A 17,499-nucleotide genomic window follows, 5' to 3' on the forward strand; every position below is an offset into this window, starting at 1 on the left:
TATTGCTTTTGATGGGACCTCCCGTTTCAGATGGCATATCTGAGAATCGCTCAAAGTCAGAGTACCCTGTGACGTTCTCCTTAAAACCAGAAGATCTTGTTCGAGTTTCACATGGGGTGAGAGAGAGAGCACGAGAATGTCGTCGTGATGAAGCAGGCTGGGGCTGGGGGTTGGGTAGTTGATCCAACCTCCAACCATCCTCCCCATGCCCCCCTCCCTCCCATCGCCCAGTCAAAATGCCAACACAAATTCTCTCTCCTCTCTCATCACACCTTCCGCCTTCTCTCTCTACCCGGCTGCTCTGGTCCCCTGGGCCCGGCCGTGCCGCGTGGGGCCGCACTGCCGCGGCCACGGCAGCGGGCAGTTACAAAAAGCGCGCGCGGGCGCGACCGCCGCAGCAGCAGCCGCGTCGCGGGCCGGGACGCACCACCACCTCGCCCTGTCGCCACCCCCGTCTCTCTCTCTCTCTTCCCCACGGGAGCACACGCTGTAGCTTCTTGGCGCGCATTTAAGGCGCCGCTTCGATCTTGATCGGGTCGCGGGGTCTCGTCGTCCTCCTCCTCGACGGCGGCGGCGGCGGCGGGCGCCGGCCGCGGACGTCCCGTCGAACGGGCGCCGGGCAGGCGCCTCTATAAGTACGGACGGAAGTACGCTCTCTTTCTCTCGGTTCTGTTTTGCTCTGTTCCGTTCCTCTGCTGGTAGCTCGGCCCTGCACGCGTCTTCGAATTCTGCAGCGGTCCGTGCGCCGGCGGCCATTCCCACCCAAATCTATCTCCAAAAATGCGATGTTGCGTCGTTCCCGCTTAGTGCCGCTGTGCTGGTCCTAGATCGTTTCCTTCTTCTTAGCCGCGCCTCGAGCTCGTCTCGGCATTCCGTCGAGCGGGTCGCCGGCGCGCCACTTGGGTGGGTCGGGGGTGATCCTGCCTGCTGCCGAGCGGAATTTGTCAAGCGAAGGCCGCGTCTTTCTTTTCTCAGTTTGGTTTTGGAAGCTTTGTTGTTTTGTTTTCTGGCGTGCCGGGATTGGGGTCCCGTTTGCTTGGTCTGTTTTCACCTCTATGCTTGCAATTTTGGACTCACCTCTACCCTGGACTTTTCTGTGGTCACATACGTAGTCAACCTATTCACTTGCCTAGAAAAAAATCTCACTGTGTTCTTGCTCTTCTTATTCCGCTTGCTGCCGTGGAATTTGATCGGGTTAAATAGCGACACCTTGGTTACTATAATTCCCGGACTGTATTTCAGAAACTAACAGTTGCCTATGCACATGCCAAATACGTCTGATGATGAATAGCAGTAATAGTATTGTGGTAATGATTTATGGATGTTCATGTATTTGTGTTTGGCTTGTCAGAAACGATGCCGTGATAATCTGTTTCTTTTGCATTTACCAGGAAGTCTGAAGGTCAAAGGGTGAAATAATGGCGGAACCCTACCAAATGAACGGCATACTGAACGGGATGCCTAATTTGAGGCATCCATCTTCTCCATCAGAGGTTGATGAATTCTGTAGAGCGCTTGGTGGCGAATCACCAATACACAGTGTGCTAGTTGCCAACAATGGGATGGCCGCGGTCAAGTTCATGCGCAGCATTCGCACATGGGCTTTGGAGACCTTTGGGACTGAGAAGGCTATTCTTTTGGTTGCTATGGCGACTCCGGAGGACTTGAAGATAAACGCAGAGCACATAAGAATCGCTGACCAATTCATAGAAGTTCCCGGCGGAACAAATAATAACAACTACGCAAATGTACAACTTATCGTGGAGGTTAGCACAATTCATCATCCTGGTCCTTTTCACCTACTTGTGGATTAGTTTCATCATACTTTTCACTTTGTACAGTTCGTTAGCTGATACTGTGAATTCACCTGTCACAGATAGCAGAGAGAACTCGTGTCTCTGCCGTTTGGCCTGGCTGGGGTCACGCATCTGAGAACCCAGAACTTCCAGATGCTCTGAATGAAAAAGGAATAATTTTTCTTGGACCACCATCAGCTGCAATGGCTGCACTAGGCGATAAGATTGGTTCTTCTCTTATTGCGCAAGCAGCAGGAGTTCCAACTCTTCCATGGAGTGGATCACATGTATGTCTTCTCTTATTTCTGTATAGGTTTGCTCCTATTTTTCCTCCACTAGTTTAGTGTTTACTTAGAATCAAATCAAATGTTCTGTAGGTGAAAGTTCCACCAGAAAACTGCCATTCAATCCCCGAGGAGATATATAAGGATGCTTGCGTTTCCACTACAGAGGAAGCAGTGGCTAGTTGTCAGGTGGTTGGGTATCCTGCCATGATCAAGGCATCATGGGGTGGTGGTGGTAAAGGAATAAGGAAGGTTGGTTTTCTTTTCAATTGTACTCTGGAAAAAAGGGAAATGTCCAGTATTAAAAAAAACATGAAGTTAAATTTTCAGGCAAAAAAATAGATTAATTAACACTAATTTTGATGTCATCTGCATGGATTTGTAGGTACATAACGATGATGAGGTGAGAGCACTGTTCAAGCAAGTGCAAGGAGAAGTCCCTGGCTCACCTATATTTATTATGAAAGTGGCATCTCAGGTGAGAATTGATTCAAAGATTTCGCTTTTTTTTTGTTTGCTTTGACATTGTCTTTGTTGCTTAAAATTCTATCCATGTATATGCTAGTTGGGTAAGGCATATGAAATGATGATAAACACCATTTATTATTCTCTGTATCCTGAGTGCTTCTGTGTGATTATATTTGTTTCTGAAAGCTTTCATTTTGTTCTTTCTTTGTAGAGCCGACATCTGGAGGTTCAGTTGCTCTGTGACAAACATGGCAATGTGGCAGCACTGCACAGTCGAGATTGTAGTGTTCAAAGAAGGCACCAAAAGGTTAGCTCTTAGAATTGTTAAAGCTTTGTTTTCCATTGTGAGTTCTTGGAATTGGTCTCATATCTTAGAGCACGGTAAAAGTTTTATAATTTTCTTGAATAAATTTCATTGGAACTAGTGCAATACAAGATTTTTTTTCTATATTTGCATTCTTACGAAGAAATACTTTTCAACATTTACCTCTGCAACAGATTATTGAGGAGGGGCCAATCACAGTTGCCCCCCCAGAGACAGTTAAAGAGCTTGAGCAGGCAGCAAGGCGGCTTGCTAAGTGTGTGCGATATGTCGGTGCTGCTACTGTAGAATATCTGTACAGCATGGAAACGGGCGAATACTATTTCCTGGAGCTTAATCCACGATTGCAGGTCTGTTGACTCTGTTCTAAACTTCTAGTGTAAGGGTTTTTTTTTTTGGCTTGCAGTGGCATTCTTTTATGGTTCTAGCATTTGAGTTTTTGACTTTCTTCCTTTCAGGTAGAACACCCTGTGACCGAATGGATAGCTGAAATAAACTTGCCAGCAGCCCAAGTTGCAGTAGGAATGGGCATACCCCTCTATAACATTCCAGGTGTTTCAACTTTCGAACTTGATGATTGATGAGATTTTCTTGTTCCCTTAGTTCTAATGAATAAATGGATTCTTACAGAGATTAGGCGCTTCTATGGAATGAATCATGGGGGTGGCTATCATGCTTGGAGGAAAATATCAGCTGTTGCAACTAAATTTGATTTGGATAAAGCACAGTCTGTAAGGCCAAAGGGCCATTGTGTTGCAGTCAGAGTTACTAGTGAGGATCCAGATGATGGGTTTAAGCCTACAAGTGGAAGACTGGAGGTTGGTTTTCCTTGATTGTGTTTTTTTGGCAATCCACCAGCTGTGCTTACCCCATATATTAACTGGCATTTTGTTTTCTTTTGGCCAGGAGTTAAACTTTAAAAGCAAACCAAATGCTTGGGCCTATTTCTCTGTTAAGGCAAGTATATGTCCATCCAAAATGGTTCTTTTGTATCACACATCACCACACCTGCAAATTATTACTCTTGAGTATTTATGTTTCTTTGTTTCAATTATTTTTCTTGCAAAATATGTATCTTGGTATGACAAACTAACCCAAATATTATTTCCCTTTTCTTAATTTTCAGTCGGGAGGAGCAATTCATGAATTTTCTGATTCACAGTTTGGTAAGTAACACAACATAATTTTCTGTGTGTTCTTGGTATCTCTCGATGCTTTTGGTAAATTTCAGTGTTGTTTTGTTGCAGGTCATGTTTTTGCATTTGGGGAATCTAGATCTTTGGCCATAGCCAATATGATACTTGGGCTGAAAGAGATCCAAATCCGTGGAGAGATACACACAAATGTTGATTACACAGTGGATCTCTTGAATGTATGATGACCCCTATAGTAAATGATCTTATTTAGATGACATCTCCTTGTGTAATTTATTTTTCAATTTTCCATTTGTACAGGCCGCAGAATACCGAGAAAATAAGATCCATACTGGTTGGCTTGACAGCAGAATAGCTATGCGTGTTAGAGCAGAGAGGCCCCCATGGTACCTCTCAGTTGTTGGAGGAGCTCTATATGTACAATCTGTTTGACTACAAAGCTATGATTTCTTACCTGGTTGTGAGCTTGTAAGTCAGATGTCATTGTTAACATCAAATATTGTATCTCCTATTTCACAGGAAGCATCAAGCAGGAGCTCAAGCGTTGTTACCGATTATGTTGGTTATCTCAGCAAAGGTCAAATACCACCAAAGGTATTATACAATATGCTGATATGTCCTTATTGCAGATATGCTTGTTGCTATTTGACTTAAACAGCTTGGTAACTGTGCAACTCCTTTCTGTTTTGCAGCACATCTCGCTCGTCAATTTGACTGTTACTCTAAATATAGAGGGGAGCAAATACACGGTACTCATCTATATTTTTTTCTCTTTACATTTTTGTAGCCTAACACTCAATTTTTTTAAGCAAAGTTAAATTGATTAAACTTTACTGTAGATCGAGACAGTAAGAGGTGGACCTCGCAGCTACAAATTAAGAATGAATGGATCAGAGATTGAAGCAGAGATACATTCGCTGCGAGATGGTGGACTTTTAATGCAGGTAAATATGTCCCACCCTATGGCCTCCTTTCTTTTTCTATTTGGAAAGGTTCTGATCCATCTTTCATTGTAAATTCTTCAGTTGGATGGAAACAGTCATGTAATTTATGCAGAGACAGAGGCTGCTGGTACACGCCTTCTCATCAATGGTAGAACATGCTTATTACAGGTAAAGATGGCTATGTTCTTATCTCTTTCATGTTTGTACTAAAACAGAGTTCCTTTTCGATAATGGAAGCTTTATATCAAGATCATACAACAGCAAAAGAGAGTGCTTCCAGTCTCTGCATAACAAAGATGCACATAGCTAAAAAGGAAAAAAATATAGAAACCAGGACAAACCACATGACTCTGAAAGGGAAACACATCGAAGTAGGTCTAAGATGGTGAATCGGCTATACGAAGTCTGGACTGCCACACAAAATGGGTAAACATCACCCTAACCACCCGTTACAAGTGCGGACACGCCGTAGCCACTGAATGTCGCCGTTTCTGTCACTGCAGAATAGACCATGTACGGAGCCACCTCGTACAAGAGAAGATAAGTTGCAAAGGAGAGGAACACTTCTTTTTATTAAAGACAATATTATTTTTGCGTAGCCATATAGACCAACAAAAGGTGGTCACAACCACCATTAGATCGGCTTTCCACTGTTTACTTAGACCACGGAGCCAATTACCAAACATATTAGTTGTGCTACGTGATGGGTAAATATTAGATGCCACTTGGACTATGAGCTATGCTGATCGGGCAAAACGACAATAAAAAAAGAGGTGCTTAATCGTCTCATTCTTGTGATAAAAGCAACACTTTTGGCTACCTTGCCATTGTCTTTTATAAAGGTTATCCTTTGTTAAAAGAACTCCTTTGCGCAAGTACCAAAGAAAAACTTTAATTTTTAGTGGAACCTTCAATTTTCATAACTGCCTATTCAATATTGGCGCATTGTGGTGTATTAGAGCGCGATATAAGGAGTTTACACCGAAAATTCCATCTTGCGAGAGATTCCACCGGAACTCGTCACGCCCTTGAGATAAGGAAATATATCTAAGGTGTTGGATCAGCTTGTTCCAAGCGAGCAATTTTAAACCAAAAAGGCTCCTCCGGAAAGAGATATTTTGTAGATTTGAGTGTAGCACGACGGCAACCGTGTCCTCCTTGTTTAGCACAATATTATACAGGCAAGGGTACTTCTCACTGAGTGAGGCATTTCCGAACCATTGATCCTCCCAAAATTTGATTTGGGAACCAACTTTGATGGTGAAGGAACCAAAGCGGAAAAGGATATGCTTGACCTTCATCAGCCCAGTCCAAAAATTGGAGTCACCTGGTTTCCAAGTAACCCGAGGCATAGGTTTGGATCCTAGGTATTTGTTCCACAATAATTCTTGCCAAGTCCCATCTTCAGTCTCTAATTTATAAAGCCATTTACATAACATGGCCAAGTTGTGAGCATCGAGGTCTCTAATCCCTAAGCCACCCCGGTCTTTGGGTTTGCACATGACACTCCACTTCGCTAGATGATACTTTTTTTATGACCTTGCCAGAAGAATCTGGAGCGGTAGTAGTCAAGTCATTTAGCACCCCCTGTGGGATAAGGAAGGACATAATGTAAGTAGGTAAATTGATGAGGTCTGAGTTGAGAAGAACGAGCCGTCCTCCTGAGGACAGGTACTTGCTCAACCAACTACTTAGTCTTTTCTCAAAGTGTTCCACGACACCAAACCAATATGAGTTCTTCAACTTACGGTAGTGAATTGGAATTCCCAAGTAGCGCATGGGTAACTCCCCCATAGCACACCCGAAAAGCTCAGCATACTAGGTCGCATTTTTCTGGGCCTGGTCGAAGCAGAACAATTCGCTTTTGTAGAAATTGATCTTCAGACAAGATAACTGATCGAAAGCACAGAGCAAGGTCATCAAGTTCCTGGTCTTTTCCAAGTCGTGGTCCAAGAAAAGAATGGTGTCATCAGCATATTGTAGGATAGATAAACTATTATCCATGAGGTGTGGAACTAAACTGCCAATATGCCCCTCTCTCTTGGCTCTTCCGATAAGAACCGCCAACATATCAGCAACTATGTTAAACAATATCGGAGAGAGAGGGTCTCCTTGGTGTATGTCTTTTTTTGTTTGGAAAAATTTCCCGATGTCATCATTGACCTTGACTGCTACACTTTCTTCCGAAACGAAAGTTGTATCCAAGAACACCATTTTGGTAAGAAACCTTTCATTCTGAACGACTGTAGTAAGAAAGACCACTTGACTTTATCGTACGCCTTTTCAAAGTCTAATTGTAGCAAAACTCCACTCATCTTTTTACGATGCAATTCATGGATCATTTCATGCAGTATTATGACCCCCTCAAGGATATTTCTACCTCACATAAACGCAGTCTAAGTGGGTCGGATTAGCTGATCTGCTACCCCATTTATGCGATTGGTGGCTACCTTTGTAAAAGTCTTGAATAGCAAGCAAATGGCCTTGATTTTAGGTAGTAGAGTGATTATACCGAAGTTTATTCTATGGATTGGCAATGTTCCTACATGAAACTCCTGAAATAGCATCATCAGGTCATTTTTTATGACATCCTAGACATCTCAGTAAGTCTGGTAGAACACTGCCGGAAATTCCTCTGGCTCGAGTGCTTTGTTGTCTTTCATCTGGAACACTGCATTCCATACTTCTTTTTCTATGAACGAGGCCTTAAGGAGTTTGTTTTCAAGGTCTGAAACCCGAGGAATGTCATCCCGCTGCAATTCGAGCAACGAGAAGTGACTTATCCCCGGCGAACCAAAAAGATTTTTGTAGAACTTTGTAATGTATTCCTTTATTTGTGAGTCACCTTCTATTTTGCCTTCTTCCTGATCTAAGGAAAAGATAGGACTTCTCATGTGTTTGCCATTTGCAATCATGTGGAAGTATTTCATATTGTTATCACCATGCAAGACATGGTTAACCTTAGCCCTTTGATACCACTTTAGCTCCTCTTCATGCCGGAGTTTGACTACGTTTTCATTAGCCTTATTATTTAAGTTTATCTCAGGATCTGATAAACCCTGTAATTCAGAAATTTGGTCGTGGTTATCTATGATCTCTAGAAATTCTTTCTTTTTTTGTTTATACGTTCCTACAATGTTTGTTGCCCAGCCCCTCAGGTGTCGTCTCAGCAATCTGATTTTTTTGTCCATCTCCGCATGGAGTTCCGACCTGCTACTGGATGGCTCCAAATTTCTTTCACCCGTTCGACAAAATCCTCTCAGTGTAACCATCCCAATTCAAATTTGAAGGGTTTGTGCTCCCTCCCTCTACGATTAGGTTACTAGAGTCAATAAGGATAGGAACATGGTCGGACACCTTCGTCCGTCTAGTGCACAAGCTATGACCAATGGGTACCTCTCTTTGGCACACCTATGCGCCTGTTGGAGTCAATAAGCACACGGTTGAGTTTTTCAAAAGTGGGGATTTGGAGGTTGTTTGCCCATGTAAATTGCCAACCAAGATAGCTCAATTTCCCTTAAATCCAAGCTATCAATGACCGCGTTGAACGTTGGATAGGAAATGCCACCTGGGTTGAAATATGTTATTGTTCTTCTCACTTCGGAACCGAGGGATATTGAAGTCCCCACCAACCAACATAGGGTATGGGTTATCTCGATAGGTATTGATAAGCTCTTCCAAAAAGCTAGCCTTTAGGTTGTCTTTAGCTGGCCTGTGCACTGCAACTAAGCTCCATTGGAAAGAGTCGATTTTATTCCGAAGATGAATTCTGACAAAGAAATCCCCATCATAAATAAGCTCGACATCCAAGATAGCTACATTAATTCCGACGAGGATGCCTCCCGATTGGCCCTGCGGAGGATGGTAGTGTCATTGGAAGTCCTGACCGCCAGAGAGACGAGTCAGGAGCCTTGCATCGACGATATTCTTCCCTGCATCTAGCAGGCCCATAAAATCCATCCGGTGTTCACTATTATAATTGGCAATTAATCCTTTTTTCTATGAGGAGAGCGATTTGGATTTTCGAGAGCTAGCCATAAGGTCACAATCAATGTTTCCAGGCATCACCTCATCCATTTCAACCTCAGATATAACTGAAGTTACTGGATCTGGCCAATTTTTGTGAATCTTGCGATCATATAAAGGTCATAAAGATTACAGACTTCTCTCCGTTTTCAGTAGCAATCCACTCAGAAGGATGAGATAAGAATATCTACTACATACATCGAGTGTAGGAAATACAAGTTAGGAAGACATGATACAGGGTACACCTGAATTATATTTACTTGTTTGTAGTATCTTGAATGTAGATTTCTTTCCTCTGCAAGTTCTCTGCTTGGCATTTTCCATAACTGTAGGGTTTCATGTGTCAAAACCTCTAATGTTAGCAGCTGTTAGTATCCTCATTTTTACAAAGACAAAAGATATCCTGGTTGCCTAAGATTTTATTAAAAAATCCTCACTATGTCAAATTTGACTGGAAGGAGTAAGTAATTTTGGACTGTTTCGGCTCTTAACTATATTCTCACATCGTATGGAAATACAAAAATTTATATTTTTCTCTTATGATACTTTACAGAAAGAACACGATCCTTCAAAGTTGTTGGCTGATACACCTTGCAAACTTCTTCGGTTCTTGGTTGCGGATGGCTCTCATGTGGATGCTGATACACCATATGCTGAGGTGGAGGTCATGAAGATGTGCATGCCACTGTTACTGCCTGCTTCTGGTGTCATTCACTTCATCATGCCTGAGGGTCAGGCCATGCAGGTTTTATTCCTCTCCATCTCCCTCCCCCTCTGCTCGCACATCTCTCTCTCTCTCTCTCTCTCTCTTTGTCAACACACAGCACTGTGCATATTCTGGGTACATTTACTTACATGCAATTAGTATGCTTGCTTCATTTTACAACGAACTTAAATGCCTGTTTTCTTTTACAGGCGAATGACCTGATAGCAAGATTGGACCTTGATGACCCTTCTTCTGTGAGGAGAGCTGAACCATTTCATGGCACCTTTCCAAAACTAGGACCTCCTACTGCTGTTTCTGGCAAAGTTCATCAAAAATTTGCTACAAGTGTGAATTCTGCACACATGATCCTTGCAGGATATGAACATAATACCAATGAAGTAAGACATTAACTTTCAGAAATAGTTTTTGATTCATTTTTTCTTTCCAGTTTCTCTCCCCTGCCATTATCCTCATCTACAAAGACAACTCAACTTCATAGTTTATGGCACACACTATCCCATTTTCTTGGAAAATAATTTAGTCTTTATGTAACATTTAATCAATATCTGTTTGACTATACTTGCTTTTTCAGGTTGTACAAGATTTGCTAAACTGCCTAGACAGCCCTGAGCTCCCTTTTCTACAATGGCAAGAACTTATGTCTGTTTTGGCAACTCGGCTTCCGAAAGATCTTAGGAATGAGGTGATTAGTTGTTTACTAGTTTTTTTTAGATCAACTGCCATCTTGTTTATTTCTTCTCTTTTATTCTGGGTGCATATCAGATGTCTTAACTAGTTTGCATGTACTACTCAGTTGGATGGTAAGTACAAGGAGTATGATTTAAATCCTGACTTCCGCAAGAGCAAGGATTTCCCTGCAAAGTTGCTGAAGGGGATTATTAAGGTCAGTTTGAGACTGTTATTTGGCATTGATTTCTGTTTGGGTATTTTATATTGTTTCCTTACAAAAGTGCTACTGTAGGCAAATCTTGATTACTGTTCTGAGAAAGATAAGGTTACTAATGAGAGGCTTGTGGAACCTCTTATGAGCCTGATCAAGTCATATGAGGGTGGAAGAGAAAGCCATGCTCGTGTTGTTGTCAAGTCTCTATTTGAGGAGTATCTGTCTGTTGAAGAGCTCTTCAATGATAACATTCAGGTGATCGAGTATTTAAGGTACGGGTTGCTCAATGCTCATTTGCTCACCAAAATGTGCTAACCATCTTTGTGTTTTCTGTTTTTATATTTTCAGTCTGATGTTATAGAGCGTCTACGACTTCAACATGCAAAAGACCTTGAAAAGGTCGTATACATTGTATTCTCCCACCAGGTAATGTCTGTAAAGTGTGTTTTTTCTTTATTTTGCTACATATTGATATCCAAGGGCGTTTTTGGCTGACAATTTATTTCTGTTTGAAGGGTGTGAGAAACAAAAATAAATTAATACTGCGGCTTATGGAAGCATTGGTATATCCAAACCCATCTCCTTACAGGGACCAGTTGATTCGCTTCTCTGCCTTGAACCATACATCATATTCTGAGGTAAACTTGAGAAGTTTGAAAGATCTAAATTCTATTTATTTTGGTCATGTGATAGTCTAGAAATATTATATTATATTGTTATTCACGTAGCTGGCACTTAAAGCAAGCCAACTTCTCGAGCACACTAAATTGAGTGAACTCCGCACAAGTATAGCAAGAAGCCTTTCAGAGCTGGAGATGTTTACTGAGGAAGGAGAGCGGGTTTCAACACCTAGGAGAAAGATGGCCATCAATGAGAGGATGGAAGATTTAGTATGTGCTCCACTGGCAGTTGAAGATGCTCTTGTAGCTTTATTTGATCACAGCGATCCTACCCTTCAGCGGAGAGTGGTTGAGACATATATACGTAGATTGTATCAGGTATCATCTTATTTGTCCATTACTTCACTTGTCTTGATACAACTTGAATGTTAACCAAATTTATGTCAACTAACCCAAAATTATCTTACAGCCTTATCTTGTAAAGGGAAGTATCCGGATGCAATGGCATAGGTCTGGCCTAATTGCTCTATGGGAGTTCTCTGAAGAGCATCTTGAGCAAAGAAATGGGCAAGATGCGCCTCTAAAGCAGCAAGTAGAGAATCCCATTGAGAAGAGATGGGGTGTCATGATTGTAATCAAGTCTCTCCAGTTTCTATCAACTGCAATTGATGCTGCATTGAAGGAGACTTCACAATACAGAGCAGGTGTTAGAAGTGTCTCTAATGGTAACCATGTAAATTCTAACCAAAGCAATATGCTGCATATTGCTTTGGCTGGTATCAACAATCAGATGGGTACTCTTCAAGACAGGTTTGTTTACTCTCCGTATCCTTATGTGGCTATTTGTTTTAATGAAAATCTGTGAGAGTGATTCCATGAACAATTATCAGATGTCAGCGATTTCTTATGTTACCTCTTCCATTTTTATTCTCTTTGTAGTGGTGACGAGGACCAAGCACAAGAAAGGATCAACAAACTATCCAAGATTTTGAAGGATAATACTATTACATCACATCTTAGTGGTGCTGGTGTTAAGGTTGTCAGCTGCATTATCCAAAGAGATGAAGGGCGTCCGCCAATGCGCCACTCCTTCCAATGGTCTGTTGACAAGCTTTATTATGAGGAGGATCCAATGCTCCGCCATGTGGAACCTCCACTGTCCACATTCCTTGAGCTGGTATGTAGCTATATTCATCCTTTTCAAATTCTTTTAATCTTATCTTCGACTGTACCCATACCTCTTAACAATTTATCTGTGAATACAGGACAAAGTAAATTTGGAAGGTTACAATGAAGTAAAATACACCCCATCACGTGATCGTCAGTGGCATATTTACACACTTATCAAGAACAAGAAAGATCAGAGATTAAACGACCAGAGGATGTTCCTTCGTACCATAATCAGACAACCAAGTGCAACAAATGGGTTTCTGTCAGGAAGTATTGACAATGAAGTAGGCTGCACTCAAGCTTCATCATCGTTCACATCAAACAGCATTCTCAGATCATTGATTGCAGCATTAGAAGAAATAGAGCTACATGCTCATAGTGAGAGTGTGAGATCTGGCCACTCACACATGTATCTGTGCATACTGAGAGAACAACAGTTGCTTGATCTAATTCCATTTTCAAGGTCAGTCAATACACCTAGTTTATTTATGCAGATAAGAATATGTCATTTTGAATTTCCTTATAGATGTTCACTTCTTTCATGCTATTTCACTATGTTAGGATGATGGATGAAGTTGATCAGGACGAAGCAACTGCATGCACACTTTTGAAGCATATGGTTTTGAATATATATGAACATGTTGGGGTCAGGATGCATCGTCTTTCTGTGTGCCAGTGGGAAGTGAAGCTCTGGTTGGATTGTGATGGGAAAGCTAGTGTTGCTTGGAGAGTTGTTGTTACCAATGTTACTGGCCACACCTGCACTGTTGATGTATGTTCTTTGACAATTTGCTACTATACCAGCAATCATAGTAATAATCCAGTAACTACTGTAAAGAGCGCTAACTTGTGCAAAGACCATACGATATGTGTATAGGTTAACATCCATCACAACCTCAGTGACCACCATACATGTTTTTTTAAAAAAAAAAAAACTTATGTGATTAGTGAATAACAAATGCTCCATCTGCTATTTATTTATTATCATTAATTTTTAGGGAGAACTTTTAAATATCATTTGCTTTAAATATCATTTGCACTTTAATGCCCTTATGCTCAATTTCTTTTTGCTCCCAGATTTACCAAGAAGTGGAGAACTCTAGTACACATCAGCTTATCTACCACTCTGCCACACCCACAGCTGGTCCTTTGCATGGTGTTGCATTGAATGAACCGTACAAGCCTTTGGATGCTATTGACCTCAAACGTTACTCTGCTAGGAAAAATGAAACTACGTACTGCTATGATTTCCCATTGGTGAGTTGCTTGCAGCTCCTTGCTCCCCCGCCCCCTAATATTGGTTATGCACGCTTAAGCAGATCAACTGAGATCAGTAATATTGCAGGCATTTGAAACAGTGCTTAAGAGGTCATGGAAATCAAGTAACTATGGTGCTGCAGAAGCTAATGAGCATAATCAACGCTATGCTGAAGTGACAGAGCTTATATTTGCTGATTCAGTGGGATCATGGGGTACTCCATTGGTTTCAGTTGTGCGTCCTCCGGGTGTCAATGATATTGGCATTGTTGCTTGGAGCATGAAGCTGTCCACACCAGAATTCCCAAGTGGCCGGGAGATTATAGTTGTTGCAAATGATGTGACATTTAAAGTTGGGTCCTTTGGTCCGAGAGAAGATGCATTCTTCGATGCTGTTACCAATCTTGCTTGTGACAGGAAACTTCCTCTTATCTACCTGGCAGCAACTGCTGGTGCCAGGCTCGGTGTAGCAGAGGAAATAAAGGCATGCTTCCATGTTGGGTGGTTTGATGATGAGAACCCTGAACGTGGTTTTCACTACATTTACCTCAATGAACAAGATTATTCATGTCTAAGCTCTTCAGTTATAGCTCACGAGCTGAAACTAGAAAATGGAGAAACCAGATGGGTGGTTGATACCATTGTCGGAAAAGAGGATGGACTTGGCTGTGAGAATGTACATGGAAGTGGTGCGATTGCCAGTGCCTATTCTAAGGCATATAAGGAGACCTTTACTCTGACATTTGTGACTGGACGAACTGTTGGCATTGGGGCATATCTGGCTCGTTTAGGTATGAGGTGTATACAGCGTCTTGATCAACCAATTATTTTAACCGGGTTTTCTGCACTGAACAAGCTTCTGGGACGGGAGGTATACAGTTCTCATATGCAATTGGGTGGCCCCAAAATCATGGCTACAAATGGGGTTGTCCATCAGACTGTGTCAGATGATCTTGAAGGTGTTTCTGCTATCCTGAAATGGCTCAGCTATGTTCCTCCCTATGTTGGTGGTCCTCTTCCTATTATGAAACCACTGGACCCACCAGATAGACCTGTAGCATATTTCCCCGAGAATGCTTGTGATGCTCGTGCAGCCATCTGTGGCATTCAGGACGGTGAAGGCAAGTGGTTGGGTGGCATGTTTGACAGAGAAAGCTTCGTGGAAACATTGGAAGGTTGGGCAAAAACTGTTATTACCGGAAGAGCAAAGCTTGGTGGAATACCTATCGGTGTCATAGCTGTGGAAACCCAGACAGTGATGCAAGTCATCCCTGCTGATCCAGGTCAGCTTGATTCTGCCGAGCGTGTAGTCCCTCAAGCAGGACAGGTGTGGTTCCCAGACTCTGCCACCAAAACAGCTCAGGCATTGCTGGATTTCAACCGTGAAGAGCTTCCACTGTTCATCCTTGCTAACTGGAGAGGCTTCTCTGGTGGGCAAAGGGATCTGTTTGAAGGGATCCTTCAGGCTGGTTCTACAATTGTAGAGAATCTGAGGACATATAATCAGCCAGCTTTTGTGTATATCCCAATGGGTGGAGAGCTACGGGGAGGAGCCTGGGTTGTGGTGGACAGCAAGATCAATCCAGAGCACATTGAGATGTATGCCGAGAGGACTGCAAAAGGGAATGTCCTTGAACCAGAAGGATTGGTTGAGATCAAATTCAGGGAACTGGAAGATTGCATGCTAAGGCTTGATCCAAAATTGATTGGCCTGAATGCTAGGCTGAAAGAAATGAAGAAAGAAAATGCTAGCATCTCAGAAATGGACACCGTTCGGAGGAGTATGACTGTTCGGATGAAGCAGCTAATGCCTATATATACTCAGGTTGCTACGCGGTTTGCAGAATTGCATGACACCTCTGCCAGAATGGCTGCTAAAGGTGTGATCGGTAAGGTTGTTGATTGGCAGGAGTCTCGGGCCTTCTTCTATAGGAGGTTGCGAAGGAGGGTTTCCGAGGATGCACTTGCCAAGGAAGTTAGAGAAGCTGCTGGTGAGCAGCTGTCCCACAAATCCGCATTGGAGTCCATCAAGAGATGGTATCTGGTGTCCAAGGGAACCGAAGGAGATGGTGAAAAGTGGAACGACGATGAATCTTTCTTCACTTGGAAGGATGATCCCAAGAACTATGAGAACTATCTCGAGGAGTTGAAGGCCAAAAGAGTATCCCAATGGTTCTCGTATCTCGCCGAAAGTTCAGATGTGAAGGCCTTACCGAACGGCCTCTCGCTCCTCCTCAACAAGGTAATCTTTCTTCTAACTTATCCCAGTTTTGACTTTTTTTTCTGTTTATATGATTATGTCCCTGATATGCTGATTCCTGAATTCTGGTACAGATGGATCCTTCCAAGAGGGAGCAGATCATTGATGGCCTCAGGCAGCTTCTTGATTGATCGAGGGCGTTTTCGCATCCCAACCGAATAATGTCTTGGGTATACCACACAGAAGCGCACTTGAATTTTTTTTTTTTTTTTGCACATAAGCACTCTGAGATGGCATCTCAATTCCATACACAAACAAGCCTATATTATGCGTCTGCTTTGCTAGATGTTTGATTTGAGTTCTTTCAAGAGCAGAGTGAAGATTGCAACCTGCGATCGAGCTCAGGCCGGCACGGAATCGACGAGTTCTATTCTAGTCATGTATTTAGCTGTTTTAACCTTGTAATTGTAAGTGTGTGTCCTGTCTCATGGCGATGTCATACAGATACAACAATGCCTTCGTAACCATATTTAGAAAACAAAATTTTGAAAGTCGTTGGTTGCTCTTAACGGCTCCTTACTGTGGTAGAGGTTCTGGATATTTTTGGCGAGTTAAAAACAATATGAATAAATCAGATTGGTTCAATAAATTGTTAATCAGTTTGCTTAATTTTCAGAATAGGGATATTCTAGGAAAACTAGGTCAAAAGGAACATGGGCTCAAGAACAGCCCAAAACCCAAATAAGCATGGACCTGATCTAGCCCAACCCTAGCTTGGCCCAATCAGGTCCCAAAGGTGCAGGTGCCTTGGCCACGCTTGATTTCTTCTACCCTTTTTTTCCTTCCTCCTCGCTCCTCTTGGCTCCTCCGCCCGATGGCCTCCTTGGCCTCGCTGCAGGCCATCCCATCACCTTCTCCACTACGGGTTCGACTCTAGTGTCTCGGGCTCCTTGACCTATTCCTCTCGGTCATGCCTCCATCTCGTGGCTGCCTTGGCTGATCGGGGAGCTAGGGTTTGAGGACTATTTATAGGCCGCACATCAAATTATAGCCATTAGAGGAATTCACGAATTTGAGTCTTTGATGGTCAGATTGCAGTGCACATGGTAGTCCCTCTAATCTAACGGCTAATTTTGACTTTCACATACTCTAGTGGTTAGACTATGAGACCCGCACGATCAGGTAGCAAGCCATTCCAGAGAGATTTTGCTCTCTGTGTGCTCTCGTGGTCAGACCGTCAGAACTTTTCAACTATCAAGAGTCAGACCACCACCCTGGCGGTCACTCCACTAGATCTTCCAAAGATTTTGCCCTTTCTGCGTAGGTGATGGTCAGACCATCACCCATGGCGGTTAGACCGCCAAACACTCAGCACTTAATCTTTTCTAGGGCCAAGTTTTATACACTCTCTTAAACTAGTCTTTTGTTTAGTATGAATGAAAGTTTGAGCGAAGTGGCATATATAGATACCTCAAGTACGACATCTATTCTTAACAATCTGATCATTCTCTTTTTTAATCACCATTTGACTGGCAAAAGAAAATATCATATTTTATACCTTTGACTCGAGCTAGCCATTTTCATATGTCAACCATATATGCTTCTTCTAGCTCTTTCATCATCTCCGGGAGTAACCTTTCACATTCCT

At 42.5% G+C, this 17,499-nt stretch overlaps 1 protein-coding gene across 3 annotated transcripts; it reads left to right on the forward strand.

Annotated features, from left to right (window-relative positions):
- The first annotated feature begins 228 nt into the window (after positions 1-228).
- Positions 229-16,507, forward strand: LOC133903324 (acetyl-CoA carboxylase 1-like). Of its 3 annotated transcripts, none has more exons than XM_062344644.1 (32): positions 229-635; positions 1,392-1,766; positions 1,877-2,083; positions 2,174-2,332; positions 2,466-2,558; positions 2,760-2,855; positions 3,047-3,220; positions 3,329-3,422; positions 3,501-3,688; positions 3,777-3,827; positions 3,997-4,036; positions 4,118-4,242; positions 4,325-4,441; positions 4,544-4,618; positions 4,717-4,773; positions 4,864-4,968; positions 5,050-5,136; positions 9,548-9,739; positions 9,910-10,098; positions 10,293-10,403; positions 10,515-10,604; positions 10,683-10,859; positions 10,953-11,030; positions 11,120-11,242; positions 11,333-11,602; positions 11,694-12,034; positions 12,164-12,401; positions 12,490-12,857; positions 12,956-13,166; positions 13,472-13,651; positions 13,740-15,893; positions 15,986-16,507. In XM_062344644.1, exons 2-32 carry the CDS (start codon positions 1,419-1,421, stop codon positions 16,040-16,042), a joined length of 6,795 nt encoding a protein of 2,264 aa, XP_062200628.1. In that variant the 5' UTR covers positions 229-635; positions 1,392-1,418; the 3' UTR covers positions 16,043-16,507. The 3 variants fall into 3 exon arrangements, with proteins under 3 accessions (XP_062200628.1, XP_062200626.1, XP_062200627.1); XM_062344642.1 differs by having other exon boundaries at positions 230-647; XM_062344643.1 differs by lacking the exon at positions 229-635 and adding an exon at positions 716-1,307.
- The last annotated feature ends 992 nt before the right edge of the window (positions 16,508-17,499 follow it).

The sequence above is a fragment of the Phragmites australis genome, chromosome 21 (genome assembly GCF_958298935.1).
Source record: "Phragmites australis chromosome 21, lpPhrAust1.1, whole genome shotgun sequence".
Classification (NCBI taxonomy): Eukaryota; Viridiplantae; Streptophyta; class Magnoliopsida; order Poales; family Poaceae; genus Phragmites; species Phragmites australis.